At 41.1% G+C, this 16,221-nt stretch overlaps 1 protein-coding gene across 1 annotated transcript in view; it reads left to right on the forward strand.

Annotated features, from left to right (window-relative positions):
• Nucleotides 1-16,221, forward strand: part of PHKA2 (phosphorylase kinase, alpha 2 (liver)) — a 90,807-nt gene continuing 74,586 nt past the window's right edge. The window contains exon 1 of the mRNA XM_011995810.1: nt 1-306. Within this exon, the coding sequence (XP_011851200.1) occupies nt 229-306 (78 nt within the window). The 5' untranslated portion in view covers nt 1-228. The remainder of the gene's footprint in view (nt 307-16,221) is intronic.

A 16,221-nucleotide genomic window follows, 5' to 3' on the forward strand; every position in this document is an offset into this window, starting at 1 on the left:
GTCCCCGCCCCCGCGCCTCCCCACCGCGCGAAGCTCTGGTTGGCTTGCTTTCCGACCGGACTTAGGGGCTAGCGTTTAGAAAAGTCTCGACCTCCTCCGGCCCGGTCCCATCCCGAGAACTGTCTAAGGCTGTGAGTGTCCGGGAACCAGACCCGCTTGGAGGCCTCAGCCCCGACGTCCCGCGCCCACGCGGCAGATCGGGCACTACGGCCCGGGAGCGTCTGGGAGATGCGGAGCAGGAGCAATTCCGGGGTCCGCTTGGACGGGTACGCGCGGCTGGTGCAGCAAACCATCCTGTGTTACCAGGTAAGGAGGGACCGCCCCACAGGGAACGCGTGGAACTGCCCTCTCGTGTCACTCATTCTCCTCCCCAGGCCTCTGGCCCTCTTGTGACCTGAGACCTTGCAATTAAGAGTTTGCTACTTGAATCTAGTCCTTGCTAGCTAGTGATTACCACCCCATTACCACGCCGTTCTCCTTAAGATTCAGGGGACCTAACTGTTGCTACGGCTACTTTTCACAGAATTCTTTGGCCATTGTTCAGGATGAGAATGAGCCTCCTCCGTGCCCGGGGTCCAAACTGCCTGTTTTTGCATTGACTGTGCTTTTTTTGGACGAGAAAATAAGTGTGTGGGGGAGCGGGGGGGTGCGGTTGGACAGACTACACTGAATGAGAACAGTAGACAGGAGTGAAGAAGCTCCTGAAGTTTACGCAGGGCTCTGCAGTGTGGGGAGACAGCTACTGTCCCTCCCATGAGCTGCCTTGGTAGAGACCCACCTGGAAGGCCCTTTGGGGCTACTTTGGTTGCTTTTTTACAGATGAGAAAATTGTGAGGCCAGAAAGGTCACTGCATGTAGCAGGTCAGACCCAAAGGCTCCCAAACTCACAGGATCCTATGACACTGCCCATGTGGTCCAAGGTATGAATATGCCTGCTATGCTTTGTATTCCTGGGCCAAAATTATATGTGGGTCCATCAGTGTAAGACCACTGAACTATTTTTATTCCAAGTGAAGACAGCAGCTATGTTTCTTGCCCTCAATCAACAGCAACTATTTATACGGCCTTCAAAGTCAACGAAGGCAGTGGCATTCGGGGGTTAGAGGCCTGACCTGCAAGTTGGGAGCCATGGTCATTTCCAAGGCACTGACCGTTTTCCCTTCTTAGCTAATTTCTTAGCCTTGTTTCCTCAAGAAATATTTGTGGTGTATCTGTTATACGCAAGGCACTCTACAAAGTGCTGGGGTTACAAAGAATAAATGATCGTAGTGCAGTAACATTTATGCATAGGGTATAGGTCCAAAGTCCTTTATCTGTTTTCTTTGTTGTTGTTTGTTTGTTTTTGAGACAGGGTCTCACTCTGTCGCCCAGGCTGGAGTGCAGTGGTGCGATCTCGGCTCACTGCAACCTCTGCCTCTCGGGTTCAAGCAACTCTCCTGCCTCAGCCTCCCGAGTAGCCGGGACTACAGGCGTGCGCCACCACGCCCAGCTAATTTTTGCATTTTTAGTAGTGACGGGGTTTCACTGCGTTGGCCAGGCTGGTCTTGACCTCCTGACCTCAAGTCATCCTCTCACCACGGCCTCCCAAAAGTGCTGGGATTACAGGCATGAGCCACTGAACCTGGCCTCAGAGTCCATTATCTGAAACCCTTTGGACCAGTTGTAGTTTGCCCATCAGAAATGTTTGGCTTTTAGAAAGGTAATATGCGTACAACGTACTATATATGCCATAATAACTGCAGCCAGATCTGGGCAGCACCCCTTCATCAAACAGGTTATTACTTCCACATCAGAATATGAATATTCACATAATTTCAGTAAATGCTGAAAAGAGTTTCGCATTAGTTGGGCTCATCTTTTGCCACCAAAAGAGCTTGCTGCAAACTTACGAAAACACTTTAAATTTTCAGAGCTTGAGATTGCACATGAAGGATGATGGTCTTTATTTTGGGAACTTTGAGGAAGGACCCCTCACCCAGTTTGTGGGAGCAGGAGAGGAGTCCTGGAAGAGATGATGTTCAAGTTGAGAGTGGGAGAAGTAGTAGGCAGGCAAATGAAGGTCATTTTTCCCCTTCCTCCTTGGAGTATATTCTAATTACATCTATAAAGTGTTTTAAAATCCAAGTTGAAAAACCTTTCCCTTCATGACTGTGATGGAGGGGGCTTTAAGGATTGCTGATGAAGCTTAGTTCTTTTGTCAGACCTGGGTTTGAATCCTCTGCTCTGCCTTGAATGACATGTGTGATCTTTCTTGATCCCTTCTGAGTCCATGCCCTCATCTGTAAAGTGAGGATAATAACACTTGCTTCTACTGAGTGTTTCTAAGGAAAAAATTAGTGCCTACTACTTTGTCTGGCACCTACTGGGCAACAGTAAATAATGGGTGCTCTTGGTGGTGTCATGACTTTGATAGAGACCACATGTTTGTGCCCAGGCCTCATGGTCCTTGCAGGAGTACTCTGGCTCATGGTGCGCCCTTTCCTGAAGGTCCTGCTACAGCTCCTCATTCCTTGAGCATAAATATATCTCCCCATTGATGCCAAGAGAGCCTAAGTACAGAGATCTCATCAGTTTCCTTCCTTTGCATCAAGCAGTGGCCAAAGGCATGAAGGGTACCCTTAAGTCCTTGTTGGTAAAAGACTTACTGCAGGACCTGAGCCATCCTAGTAACCCAGCTATCTGTCCAGGCTTGCCTTCCCTCAGAAGCGAAAGAATTGTCTTCTCATGAAAGCAAATCTGTGAGATTGGACTTTCCTCCCCAACATTTTAATGATTAAAAAAAAGTTGTGTGAGCCTTTAGTTGTATTTATTTTGGGGGTAGTTGGTGAGTAACCCTCATGTTTGCCCTCTTTTTCCCTTCCTGTATCGTCAAGCTCTTCTGACTAACCAGGATACTCCCAGCACAGTTCTGGCGGGTAAATGTCATGCATCCACAAGTGCAGAATTGCACCCATTCACCCCCACAACTAGTGTGCGCAGTTGTAGAGCCCTAACCCATTCAAGGCCTCACCACCTTCTCTGAGTAATCTTAGGCAGGTCCCCTAACTACTCTGGAAAAATGAATGAGCACTTTTATGTTATGCATATTTTACCACAATTTAAAGAAAATGAATGAGCTGCACGAATGGTTTCTAAAGTTTATGCTGTATCTCCCCACCTTCTGTAGATATGTGCAGATGTTTAGGAGGCCTTTTTTTAGTGTCAGCTGGTAACAACTCTGAACTCTGTTTCTGATTTGCTTTTTAAATTGAGATCAATTTACATTGGTTTCATTTGTTAGAAATCATTTTGTGTTAAATATGTCAAGCTAATCAGCTAATCATCATTTGAAGGTGTGGCCTGCCCCGCCACACCTGTGGGTATTTCTCGTCAGGTGGAATGAGAGACTGAGAAAAGAAATAAGACACAGAGGCAAAGTATAGAGAAAGAATAGTGGGCCCAGGAGGCCGGCACTCAGCATACGGAGGACCTGCACCTGCACTGGTCTCTGAGTTCCCTCAGTATTTATTAATTACTAGTTTCAGTATCTCAGCAAGGGGAATGCGGCAGGAGAACAGGGTGATAGTGGGGAGAAGGTCAGCAGGAAAACATGTGAGCAAAGGAATCTGTGTCACAAATAAGTTCAGGTGAAGGTACTATGCCTGGGTGTGCACGTAGGCTAGATTTATGCTTTTCTCCGCCCAAACATCTCAGTGGAGTAAAGAGTAACAGAGCAGCATTGCCGCCAGCATTATCTCGCCTCCCGCCACAGGGCGGTTTTTCTCCTATCTCAGAATAGAACGAACGTACAATCGGGTTTTATACCGAGGCATTCAGTTCCCAGGGGCAGACAGGAGACAGTGGCCTTCCTCTATCTCAACTGCAAGAGACCTTCCTCTTTTACTAATCCTCCTCAGCACAGACCCTTCACGGGTGTCGGGCTGGGGGATGGTCAGGTCTTGCCCGTCCCACGAGGCCATATGTCAGGCTGTCTCAGTGAGGAGAAATCTTGGACAATAGCCAGCTTTCCAGGGCAGAGGTCACTGCGACTTTCCACAGTGCATTGTGCCCCTGGTTTATTGAGACTGGAGAGTGGCAATGACTTTTACCAAGCATACTGGCCTGTAAACATTTTGTTAACAAGGCACATCCTGCACAGCCCTAGATCCCTTAAACCTTGATTCCATACAACACATGTTTTTGTGAGCACAAGGCTGGGGCTGAAGTTATGGATTAACAGCATCTCAAGGCAAAACAATTGTTCAGGGTACGAATCAAAATGGAGTTTCTTATGTCTTCCTTTTCTACATAGACACAGTAACAGTCTGATCTCTCTTTTCCCTACAATCATTCTTCCGTTAGAGGCAATAGTTGGCTCACATAATTTCAGTAAAGGCTGAAATTATTAAATTAATTAAATTATTAAATATTAAATAGGAATTATTAAATTAAATTATTAGTTAAGCTAACATCTTAATGAATTCCTTTTCCTGTATCTGTGAAAGAGAAGAACTTTTCCTATTAGTCATTTGCCAAATATACTTGCTGCTAAATATTATTTGGATCTTTAATGCAAAGAATGAAAGAGTTGTGGTTACAAAATGTCCTTTTGCAGGTTTGCTTTTGTAAATATATACTCTAGGAAGTATCATTAAACATTTGTTGCCTTTAAAAAAAGAAATTTTTAGATTGTTTTGGCTCAGGTAAGAAATATGAACTTTGTACATTTTTTTCACTAACAGCTGTTTGAAGGCTCCTTCATAAAAGTATTAAGTATGAAGTGGTGATAAGAGAATATGGATCAGAAGGAAAAACAATGGTCAAGGCAGTGTTCACTGTAACGACAGATTATTTAGTATAATAAAGCAAACAACTAAGAGACTGGGACAGTAAATACTGTTATTTAATGGCCATGGAATTTAAAATGAGAAAAATGGAATAAATAAAACATGGAGTATGGAACAAATAGTAACAATAATGAAGAGGAATTTGGGAGTTAAAAAAGATATAATTAAGTACTAGAAAATAATAATATGACAGAAGAATAGGAAGAGACTGGAGTGAAAGTGTTTTTTTGTTTTTTTGGTTTTTTTTGAGACAGTCTTACTCTGTTGCCCAGGCTGGAGTGCAGTGACATGATCTCAGCTCACTGCAGCCCCCACCTCCTGGGTTCCAGCGATTCTCCTGCCTCAACCTCCGGAGTAGCTGGGATTACAGGTGTGCGCTACCATACCTGGTTAATTTTTGTATTTTAAGTAGAGATGGGGTTTCACCATGCCAGGCTGGTCTTGAACTCCTGACGTCAAGTGATCCACCTGCCTCGGCCTCCCGGAGTGCTGGGATTACAGGCGTGAGCTCCCAGCCAGTAGTGAAAGCATTCTAAGGGCCTTATCCCATTAAGAAGGATGATGAAGGTATTATCATAGCTTTTAAGATAAGAGTTTGTGTTTAAGCATTACCGTTAATATATGTGGCATATATAACTTTAGTTTCATTTTAATTTTTTTTTGAGATGGAGTCTCACTCTGTCACCCAGGCTGGAGTGCAGCGGTGTGATCTCGGCTCACTACAACCTCTGCCTCTCAGGTTCAAGTGATTCTCCTGCCTCAGCCTCCTGAGTAGCTGGGACTATAGGTGCATGCCGCCACGCCTGGCTATTTTTTTGTATTTTTAGTAGACACGGGCTTTCACCATGTTAGCCAGGATGATCTCAATCTCCTGACCTCATGATCTGCCCGCCTCGGCCTCCTAAAGTGCTGGGATTATAGGTGTAAGCCACCACGCCCGGCCTCTGTAATATATAATTTTAAAAACGATAGCAGAATAAAGAAAATCTGATCATCTGGCTGAAGGGAGGAAAAGGCTACTGGGGAGGGTAGGAAGTAAAGAAAAAAGTGTGGTAAATATAAAGTACAAAATAAGATGCAAATAAATCCAACTACACAGTATTAGTAATCACAGCAAGAGTCTTCCTCATTAGCATAGTGGTGAGTATCTCCACCTGTCACAAGTATGAATGCTGAAATCCGCCAGATAGTACAAATTATTATTATTTTGAGACAGAGTCTTGCTGTCACCCAGGCTGGAGTGCAGTGGCATGATCTTGGCTCACTGCAACCTCTGCCTCCCAAGTTCAAGCAATTTCTCCTGCCTCAGCCTCCCGAGTAGCTGGTATTACAGGCACCATCATGCCCGGCTAATTTTTGTATTTTTAGTAGAGACGGGTTTCGCCATGTTGACCAGGCTGGTCTCAAATTCCATACCTCAGGTGATCTGCCCGTCTTGGCCTCCCAAAGTGCTGGGATTACAGGCGTGAACCTCTGTACCTGGCCCAGATAATAGAAATTATTTTTTAAAACTTTAAAAGGTGTATGTCATTTGTAAGAGACAAAACCTAAAACATAGGATACTGAGAGGTTGAAAGTAATATAGTGGGACAAGATATACTGAGCAAAACTAACCAAAAATACGTTGATCTATGAATATCAGACCAAGTAGACTTTGAAAATTTTTTAAAATTATATTAGGGATACAGAATGGTATTGCTAGATGACAGAGGGCTAATTCACCAAGAAAAATACAGCAATTTTAAATCTGCAGAATACTAACAACATAGCTTCAAAGTATGTAAAGCAAAATTTGACCTAACTGTAGGAGAAGTTGACAAATCCATAATCATAGTGAGAGTTTTTAAACCCCCTCTCTCAGATACTGTTAGATCAAGCAGAGAAATAATTAGGCCATAGAAAATTGGAGCACTGTAAGAAACAAATTTGATTAAGTACACTTACATAGAATTCCACACTGAACCAATAGAAAATACTTATTTGTTTCAGCTTCACAAGATATATTTTTCAAAAAGTGATGACAGATTAGAATATAAGGGAAATCTCAAAAAAATACTGAAAGATCAACTTTATGCATGCCACATTTTTTTTGGCCAAAATGCAAGAAAATTAGAGAGCAGTAACAAACAATTGCTAATGCCTCCCATGTATGTTTGGAAACTTATCTAGCCTGCTTCTGAATATGTCATGGATTAAAAAAGAAATTATAACAGAAGTTACGAAAGAGTTAGAACTGAATGACAGCAAAAACATTCCAAATAAAAATGTATGGGATTACAGCTAAGGTGGAGTTTGAAATTTATATCCTTACATGTATATATTGGAAAAGAAGGAAGATTTAAAAATTAATAAACTCACAGTTGTGAAAAGAACAGAGTGTATTCAAGAAAATAGAAGAAAGGAAATAATAAGGGTACAAGCAGCAATTAATGTGCTATAAAACAGACAGCAAAGATGGACAAAGTGAAAAGCTGATTTTTTGAAAAGACTGGTAAATAGGCAGACTTCTGGCAGGGTTGGTGAGAGGGATGGGGGGAGGGAGGAGGGACAAATGAACAATACAGGAGTCCCGCTTATTCACAGGCGATACATTCCAGACCCCATGGGTGCCTGAAACCATAGATAGTAGCAACCCTATATATACTATGTTTTTTCCCTGTACATAGATACATATGAGAAAGTTTATAAGTAAGAGATTAAGAAATATAATAAAATTGAACAATTATAACAATATACTGTAATAAAAATTATGTGAATGTGGCCTCTCTCTCTCTCTCTCAAAGTATTTTATTGTGGGTAGTATTTTCAGACCACAGTTGACCACTAGTAACTGAAATGATAGAAAGCAAAACCAGACAAGGAAGGACTACTATATTAAGAGTGGGCTGTTTTCTAGATAAAGGTTACCAGTGTTAAGAAAAAATTAAATCCTGATTAGACCGGTAACCCTTAAAGAAATGGAATGAGTCCAAAAAGTCCTAGTCCAAGATACTTTTACAGAGAAGGACCAAGGAACATTTAGAGATTGATTTCTTTATGTATCTTGGAAATTAAAGAATTTGACCCAAGCGCAGTGGCTCACGCATGTAATCCTAGCACTTTGGGAGGCCGAGGCAGGTGGATCACCTGAGGTCAGGAGTTTGAGACCAGCCTGGCCAACATGGTGAAACTCTGTCTCTACTAAAAATTAAAAAATTGACCGGGTGTGGTGGCAGGCAACTGTAATCCTAGCTGTTCGGGAGGCTGAGGCACGAGAATCACCTGAGCCCGGGAGGCGGAGGTTGCAGTGAGCTGAGATCGTGCCACCGCACTCCAGCCTGGGCGACAGAGTGAGACTTTATCTCAAAAATAAATAAATAAATAAATAATTTGACTTTTATTCTGAGTGAGAAGGGAAGCCCTGAGAGGGTTTTGAGCAGGGGAATGATATAATCCGAATCATATTTGAAAAGAATCACTCCATTGGCTGCATGGAATATTTACTGTAGGGGACCACGGGGCAAAGCAGAATGAATGACCCGTTAGGAAGTTTCTGCAGTTGAAGCATGATGACTCAGACAAGGGTTGTTCAAGTGGAGACAGTGTGGAATGGTGAGATTTGGGGTAAATTTCGAAGGTAGAGACAACAGGATTTCATGGTGGAGTGAGTATTGCATTTGTGAAAAAAGAAAAGTCAAGAATGACTTCAAGATTTTAGGCTTAAACAACTGGTAGTATGGAATTACCATTTACTGCAATGGAGAAAATTGTGGGGAAGCAAGTTTGGGGTGGAAGATAGAGTTTTATTAAGTTTGAGATGTCTGTTAGGCATCTGTATTAGTCCGTTTTCATGCTACTGATAAAGACATGCCTGAGACTGGGCAGTTTACAAAAAAAAAAGAGATTTAATTGGACTTACAGTTCCACGTGGCTGGGGAAGCCTCACAATCATGGCGGAAGACAAGGAGGAGCAAGTCACATCTTATGTGGATGGCAGCAGGCAAAGAGAGGAGTGCTTGTGCAGAAAAACTCCGCTTTTTATACCATCAGATCTCATGAGACTTACTATATGAGTACAGCGTGGGAAAGACCTGCCCCCATGATTCAGTTACCTCCCACCAGGTCCCTCCCACAACATGTGGGAATTGTGGGAATACAATTCAAGATGAGATTTGGGTGAGGACACAGAGCCAAATCGTATCAGTATCCAAGTAGAAATGATAAGTAGGCAGCTGAATATGTGAGTCTAGAAGTTAGGGGAGAGGTCTGGGCTGGAGACAGAAATGTGGGAGTCATTGGTATATGTGTGGAGGTTAAAAGACCCTGAGACGAGACGAGATCACGGGAATAAGTACAGACAGAAAAGAGATGAGGTTCAAAGAGGAGACCCCCGAAAATGAAGAGATCCAGATTATGAGGGGGAGGTGTTGCCAAGGGGGACGAGAAGAAGCCATCACGGAAGTAGCAGGAAAAGCAACCAAGGGTCAGTGTCCCCCCAAAGTCCTATGTTGAAGCCCTAATCTCAAGGTGATGGCATTAGGAGGTGGGGCCTTTGGGAGATGATTAGGTCATAAGGGTAGGGTCCTGATGAATGGGAATAATGCCATTCTAAGAAGAGACACAAAAGAGATGATTCTCCTCACCACTACCATGTGAGCTCACAGCAAGAAGGTGGCCATCTGCAAGCCAGGAGGAGGGCCCTCACTAGAACTTGACCCTGCTGGCACCCTGGTCTCAGATTTCCTAGCCTCCAGTAATTGCAAGAAATATATTTCTGTTGTTTAGGCCACCCAGTCTATGGTATTTTGTTAAAACCACCCAAACTGACTAAGATAGAAGTCGGGAAGGTGATTCAAGGAGGAGGAAGTAATCAGATGAGTAAAAGGCTAATAATGAGACAAGGTCAAGTAGCATCAAGACTAAGAGTTGACCATTAGATTTGGGGATGTGGAAGTTATTGGTGACCATGTCCAACAGTCTATATGGAGTGTAAGACACAAAAATTGGGCAAATTGGACTCAAGAGAGAAGGAAAGGACAGAAACTGAAGATTCTGAATTTAAACAGTTCTTCTGAAGAGTTCTACTGTAAATAAGAGCAGTGGTTGGGTGGAGATATGGGGTTGGGAGGGTTTTTTTAATGTGAGAAATTATGTATCTGGTGGGAATGATCTAGTAGACAGGGGAAAACTGATAATGCAAGAAGCAAAGTCCTGGCATGCATGAGAACAGGTAGATTGTAGCACATATATTGCAGGTGACCTTAGAGAGGAGCACAGATAGCTCATCCATCAAAACAAGAGGGAAACAGGGCGCATTGGCACCATGTTCCCTTTTGATTGCTTCTGCCTTCTCAGCAAAAAGTGAAGCACGGTCACTAGCTGAGAATGAGGATGGGGAGGAGTTATTGGAGGTTTGAGAGAGAAGGTACGAAGCAGTCCTTTAGGAGAAAAAGGGAATGAATGAACAAGGGATTTCTAGACAATCGTTGGACAGCATTAAGGGTCATTAATTTAAAGGGAGTTCAGTCAGCGTGGCTGTGTATTTTTCTCCAGCCACAGTCAGCTGCATGAGTGCACCCTCAGAGTTGGCAGAGGCAGATTTAGCCAGAGCTGGCATTTTGCCCAGTGGGTACAGTGACTCCATTGTTGTTGACAGAGGGGCAAGGGATTAACAGATAATCCCTATCTTAAACTGTTTCAGATAAAAGATAAAGAGAGACAGCTCTCAACTCCTTTCAGATGGCCAATACCCCATGATACCATAGTCAAACAAGGCATGCTAAAACATAAAACTTACAGAGGAAATTCACTTATGAATATTGATATTTAATACATGAAGTGAAATACTAAGAAAATGAATCAAGCAGTGTGTATAAAAAACATCATGATCAGGTGTGATTCATCCACCAAATACAAGGAAATTTACTATAAAATCTATTAATGTATTTTTACCACATTAATAAATTAAAGAAGAAAAACAGTGTGATCATCTCAATAGATGTAGAAAAGCATTTGACAAAATTCAGTATCCATTAATGATTTTAAAAGCACCTCTTAAGGCCAGGCGCGGTGGCTCACACCTGTAATCCCAGCATTTTGGGAGGCCGAGGCGGATGGATCACCTGAGATCAGGAGTTTGAGACCAGCCTGGCCAACATGGTGAAACCCTGTCTCTACTAAAAATACAAAAATTAGGGTGTGGTGTCGGGCACCTGTAATCCCAGCTACTTGGGAGACTGAGGCAGGAGAATCGCTTGAACCCGGGAGGTGAAGGTTGCAGTGAGCCAAGATCATGCTACTACCCTCCAGCTTGGGTGACAGAGTGAGACCCCGTCTCAGAAAAAGCACCTCTTAGACAATGAGGCATACACTCGAATTTTATTATCTTGATAAAGGGTAATGTGAAAATAAATCTACAAACCTCGTAAGTAATGTATTGGGGAAAGATTTAAAGTCAAGAACTTTAAGGATCCCCACCATCACCCCCTCTCTTCAGCATTGTAATTGTGCCCCCATGTAACAGACATGAAAAGGAAATAAGAATCATGGAGATTATTATTTGCAGAAAAAAGTGCTACAGAAAACCCAAAGCGAGTGGAACTAGAGTTTTCCATTTTTCAAGCAAGTTTGCCACATATAAGATCCATATGCAGTAATGAAGGTACCCCTTTACGGCAGCCGCAAACAATTCGTAAATGTTATCATTTCTTAGAAAAGCATTCACAGTAGCAACGAAAACTGTTGAATAAATCTAATGCAAGGGCTAGACATGCCTGGAGAAAGTTTTAAAGCTCTATTGAGGGACATAAAAGAAGACAAATATGAGGAGAGACACAGCATGTTCTTGAATGGGAAGATTCAGTGTTGTAAAGATATATTCTCCCCAAATTAATGTAGAAATTCAGTGGACTGCCAATCCAAACCCAAAGAGACTTTTTCAGGGAAATTGATCCTATGCTGTAGTAAGGGGCCAAGAATAGCCAAGACACATTTTAAATAGAAGAGGGGAAGGAATGCCTTACCAGATTTCAAAACATAAATCTAAGGTCATTAAAATTGTGTGATATTGGCACAGAAGCAGACAAATAGACCAGTGGAAAAGAAGACGACCTCAGGAACAGAAAGGATAGATTATTCAATAAAAAATGTTAGGACAATTGGTTGTCTATATGGAAAAAAAGAAATTCTTTCTCTTAGACCATACACAAGAATAAATTCTAGAGAGAATAAAGACCTAAATATGAAAAGCAAAGCTATAAAACTTAAAATAGAACACTTTTATGATCTTGAGACAGGAAATGATTTCTTAAACTAAGAAAATAAAAATAATCATAAATCATAAAATAAATTGATAATTCAACTATATGCAAAAGCAAAACCTCTTATGACAAGAAGTTTATCTAAACAAGGCTAAGAGATGAACTACAGAATGGGAAAGATTTTTGAATCACGTCTTGGAAGCAGATCTTCTGCCCTAGTCAAGCTCTCAGATGACTGCAGCCCTGGCCAACATCTTGACTGAAACTTTATGAGAGGCTTTGAGCCAGACCCACCCAGTTAAAGCTGCTTCTGAATTGCTGACCCACAGAAACTGTGAGAGATAATAGAGGTTTATTGGTTTTAAGTTACCAAGTTTTTGAATTACTTGTTATTTAGCAATATATAACTAATACAAAAGTTTAATCCTAAGAGAGTCCTTAGAGAGTCAGCCATTTATATAATTGATTGGATTCAAGTTTCCATCTTAGTTGAGTGCTTGTTTGATGAGATAGCAGGTACCATCATTGTTTAGCTTCTGGGTTTGTAAATAATTCTCTTTTCATTACAAAGAGAAGGGATTTGCAACATAGTACCAGAATAACCAAAAAATATTTTAAATCCAGTTGACTTACTTCACTGTATCCCTTTAAGTTGATTCCCTTCATCATTTATAGTAGTTTTATATATTTCTATAGTAATATTGTATTCTACAATGTAAACAAGCAGTGTGCAGAGGAGAAAGCTAATAAACGGGCTAAACGATGGCTCAACTTCACTAGCAATCTGAAAAAGTAAAGCAAATTAAAACAAATTCAGACTTACAGATGGCAACAATATTAAAGCATAATTCTAAGTGTTGGTAAGGTTATGAAACAGAGGTAAGTGTCATGTATCACTCACGAGAAGATGTATTAGTTAAGGTAGGCTAACTGCTGTGACAAACAAAACCCAAATTTCATTGGCTAAACACAGAAGTTTATTTTGTACACATATAACAGCCCATTGTGGGTCTAGGTCATTAGGGGCTTCACCCAGATACCTGGGCTACCAGTGGCCTTACCGTCTTCAATGTGCAACTTCCAAGGTTACCCTGGATGTAGACATCCTGCTGGTGTACCAGGAAAGTACAAAACATTATTTGTGGGAGGGCTTTATGGGCAAGGCATGGAAGTTGTGTACTTTACTTTCATTCACATTCCTTTGGCTAAAACTCAAGCACAGGGCCATGTGGAACTGCAAGGGATGATGGGAAACATAGTATAACTAAGTGCCTAGGAAGAAGAGGAAATCAGATTGGTGATTAGGTAGTGGTCTATGCTGCAAGATGTAAACTACAGACTATTAATTGGTACAGTCACCTTGGAAAGCAATTTGAGATGGTGAAACTGAAGCAATGCATGTTCTATGACCCAGGAGGCCCATATCTAAATGTAGACACTAATGATGTGTTCTTACCCACTGCCCAAGGAGACATGTACAAGGACATTTGTTGAAGCATTGTTTATAAAAGAGGAAAATTAGAAACAATCTGACTGTTCATCAATTTGGAAATGGACAAATAAAAATTCTAGCCACACAATGGAATACTATATAGCCATTAAAAAAGAATAACCCAGATTTACATGTATTAAATTGGATAACCCTCAAATATTTAAAGTTGAATGGTGACTATAGTTGACTGTAGTTAATAACAATATATTGCATTCTTGAAAATTGCAAAGAGTAGATTTTAAGTGTTCTCATCACAAAAATAAGTATGTAGGGCAGTACATATGTTAATTAGTTCAATTTAGCCATGCCACAATGCACACATTTCAAAACATGTTGTATATGATAAATATATACATTTTTTATGAGACAGGGTATAACTGTCACCCAGGCTGTAGTGCAGTGGCACTATCATGGCTGTTTGTAGCCTCAACCTCCCAGGCTCAAGTGATCCTCCCACCTCAGCCTCCCCAGTAGCTGGGACTACAGGCACATGCCTCCACACCTGGCTAATTTTTTATTTTTTGTGGAAACGAAGTCTCAGTGTATTGTCCAGTCTGGTCTGGAACTCTTGGGCTCAAGCGATCCTCCCACCTCACTTTCCCAAAGCGCTGGGGTTAGAGGCATGAGCCACCACACCCAGCCTAATTTTTGTCTATGAAAAAATTTAAAGACGAGTAAAAAAAGCAAGTTATAGAACAATAAGTATAGAATATTACTAGGTATGTAGAACTTTTAAAACACCTGAAATATGGTTATATCTTGCTTATGGGCACATACTTTTCTTATAAAAATTTTAAAAACATGGACAAGAAAAATACACTCCAGCTTTGCACTACTGTGACAGTTCACAGAGGGTGATCCCCATATCCCTGAGGGTCCGTGACACCCTTTCAGGATCTCTGTGAAGTCAAAACTATTTTCATCCCGTTCCTAAGATGTGATTTGCCTTTTTTCACTGTGTTGACATTTGCGGTGATGATAGAAAGCTGGTGCTTTAGTACAAATCAAGGCAGGGACTCCAAACTAGATTAGGAGTCACATACTATTAAAAAACAAAAAAAAGAAGAAAAGAAAAGAAAAAGAAAAAAAACAATTGCACTTAAGAATGTCCTTTTTGGAGCATTAAAATTTTTTTCAAGTTTAAACTTTATCCGATCTTTAAATATTCTGTGTGTTGACGTGAAAAGTACATATAAAGCACTTCCGCTGCATACCGAAGTACCATGGCTGCTTCTAGGAAAATCACTTGCACAGTTATCTGAGTTGTGAGCTGAACTAGCAGTTTGGTTTTTTTCTTGGACACCATTTTTACTTGAAAGGTTGACAAATTATGGTTATTCAGACTTGGGCATTTGGCAGACATTTTCTCAAAAATGGGCAAAGTGAGCCTATTGCTGCAAGGAAAACAACTGGCAATATTTGTTGCCAATGATAAAATTTAAACTTTGAATTGAAATGAGATTTGGGGGAAACTTTTTTTAAATTTTTTTATTTTTTATTTTTTTATTTTTTTTAATACAGAGTTTCACTCTTGTTGCCCAGGCTGGAGCACAATGGCACAATCTCTGCTCACTGCAGCCTCCGCCCCCGGGTTCAAGCAATTCCCCTGCCTCAGCCTCCCAAGTAGCTGGGATTACAGGCATGCACCACCACGCCCCACTAATTTTTTGTATTTTTAGTAGAGACGGGATTTCACCGTGTTGGTCAGACTGGTCTCAAACGCCTGACCTCCGGTGATCCACCCACCTCGGCCTCCCAAAGTGCTGGGATTACAGGTGTGAGCCACTGCCCGGCATTTTGGGAAAACTTGAATGAGCTTGTGAGTCACTGTGAGCTTGACTTAAAGCTCTTGATACTTAAAGCTTCCTGATACTTAAAAAACTTTTCCGATGAGATTGGTGGTGATATTAACAAATGTAGATAATGAAATATGTCAACATTCAGGCTAACTACATAACTCACTGAACTGATATTTTCCAAGTGACCAGTGCTTGATGTTATAAAATCACACCTGGGCAAATGATTCATTCAAAGAGCAAGATAGACCAATGGATTTTAAAATGTCAGAGTACATAAAGCTCGTTGTTATGATTTCAGATTTCACATTTCAACTGGCGTTTAAGAAACCGTCCACTTGTTGAGTTTTGATTATATCAAATAATATTCTTAATTATCCAAAAAGACTTAAAATATTTCTCTCTGCGTAGCTGTGTGAAGCTGGATTTTCTTCATATACTTCAACTGAAATAACATTGCCACAAAGGGAATACAAAATCACATATGAGAATAATAGCTATCTTCTATTAAGCCAGACATTAAAGAGATTTTTTTAAATGTTAATCACTGCCATTCTTCTTGTTACTTTTTTGTTTTGAAAAAAAAAAATCTAATTTTTTGTAGAGACAAGGTCTCGCTATTTTGCCAAGGCTGTTCTCAAACTCCTGGCCCCAAGTGAGCCTCCTGCCTCAGCCTTCCAAAGTGCTGGGATTACAGGTGTGAGCCACTGCACCCAGCCTGAAAAAAAATTTTAATGTTTTGTTTTGAAATGATACAAAAATTTTACTTATGTTGACATGCAATAGGTTGTTAACAAATTAGTAAATATTTTAAATTTTTTCGGTTTTAATTTCCAATATGGTAAATATGAGTAGCTAGAATGCATATA

This window comes from Mandrillus leucophaeus, unplaced genomic scaffold (assembly GCF_000951045.1).
Source record: "Mandrillus leucophaeus isolate KB7577 unplaced genomic scaffold, Mleu.le_1.0 Scaffold499, whole genome shotgun sequence".
NCBI classification, from domain to species: domain Eukaryota; kingdom Metazoa; phylum Chordata; class Mammalia; order Primates; family Cercopithecidae; genus Mandrillus; species Mandrillus leucophaeus.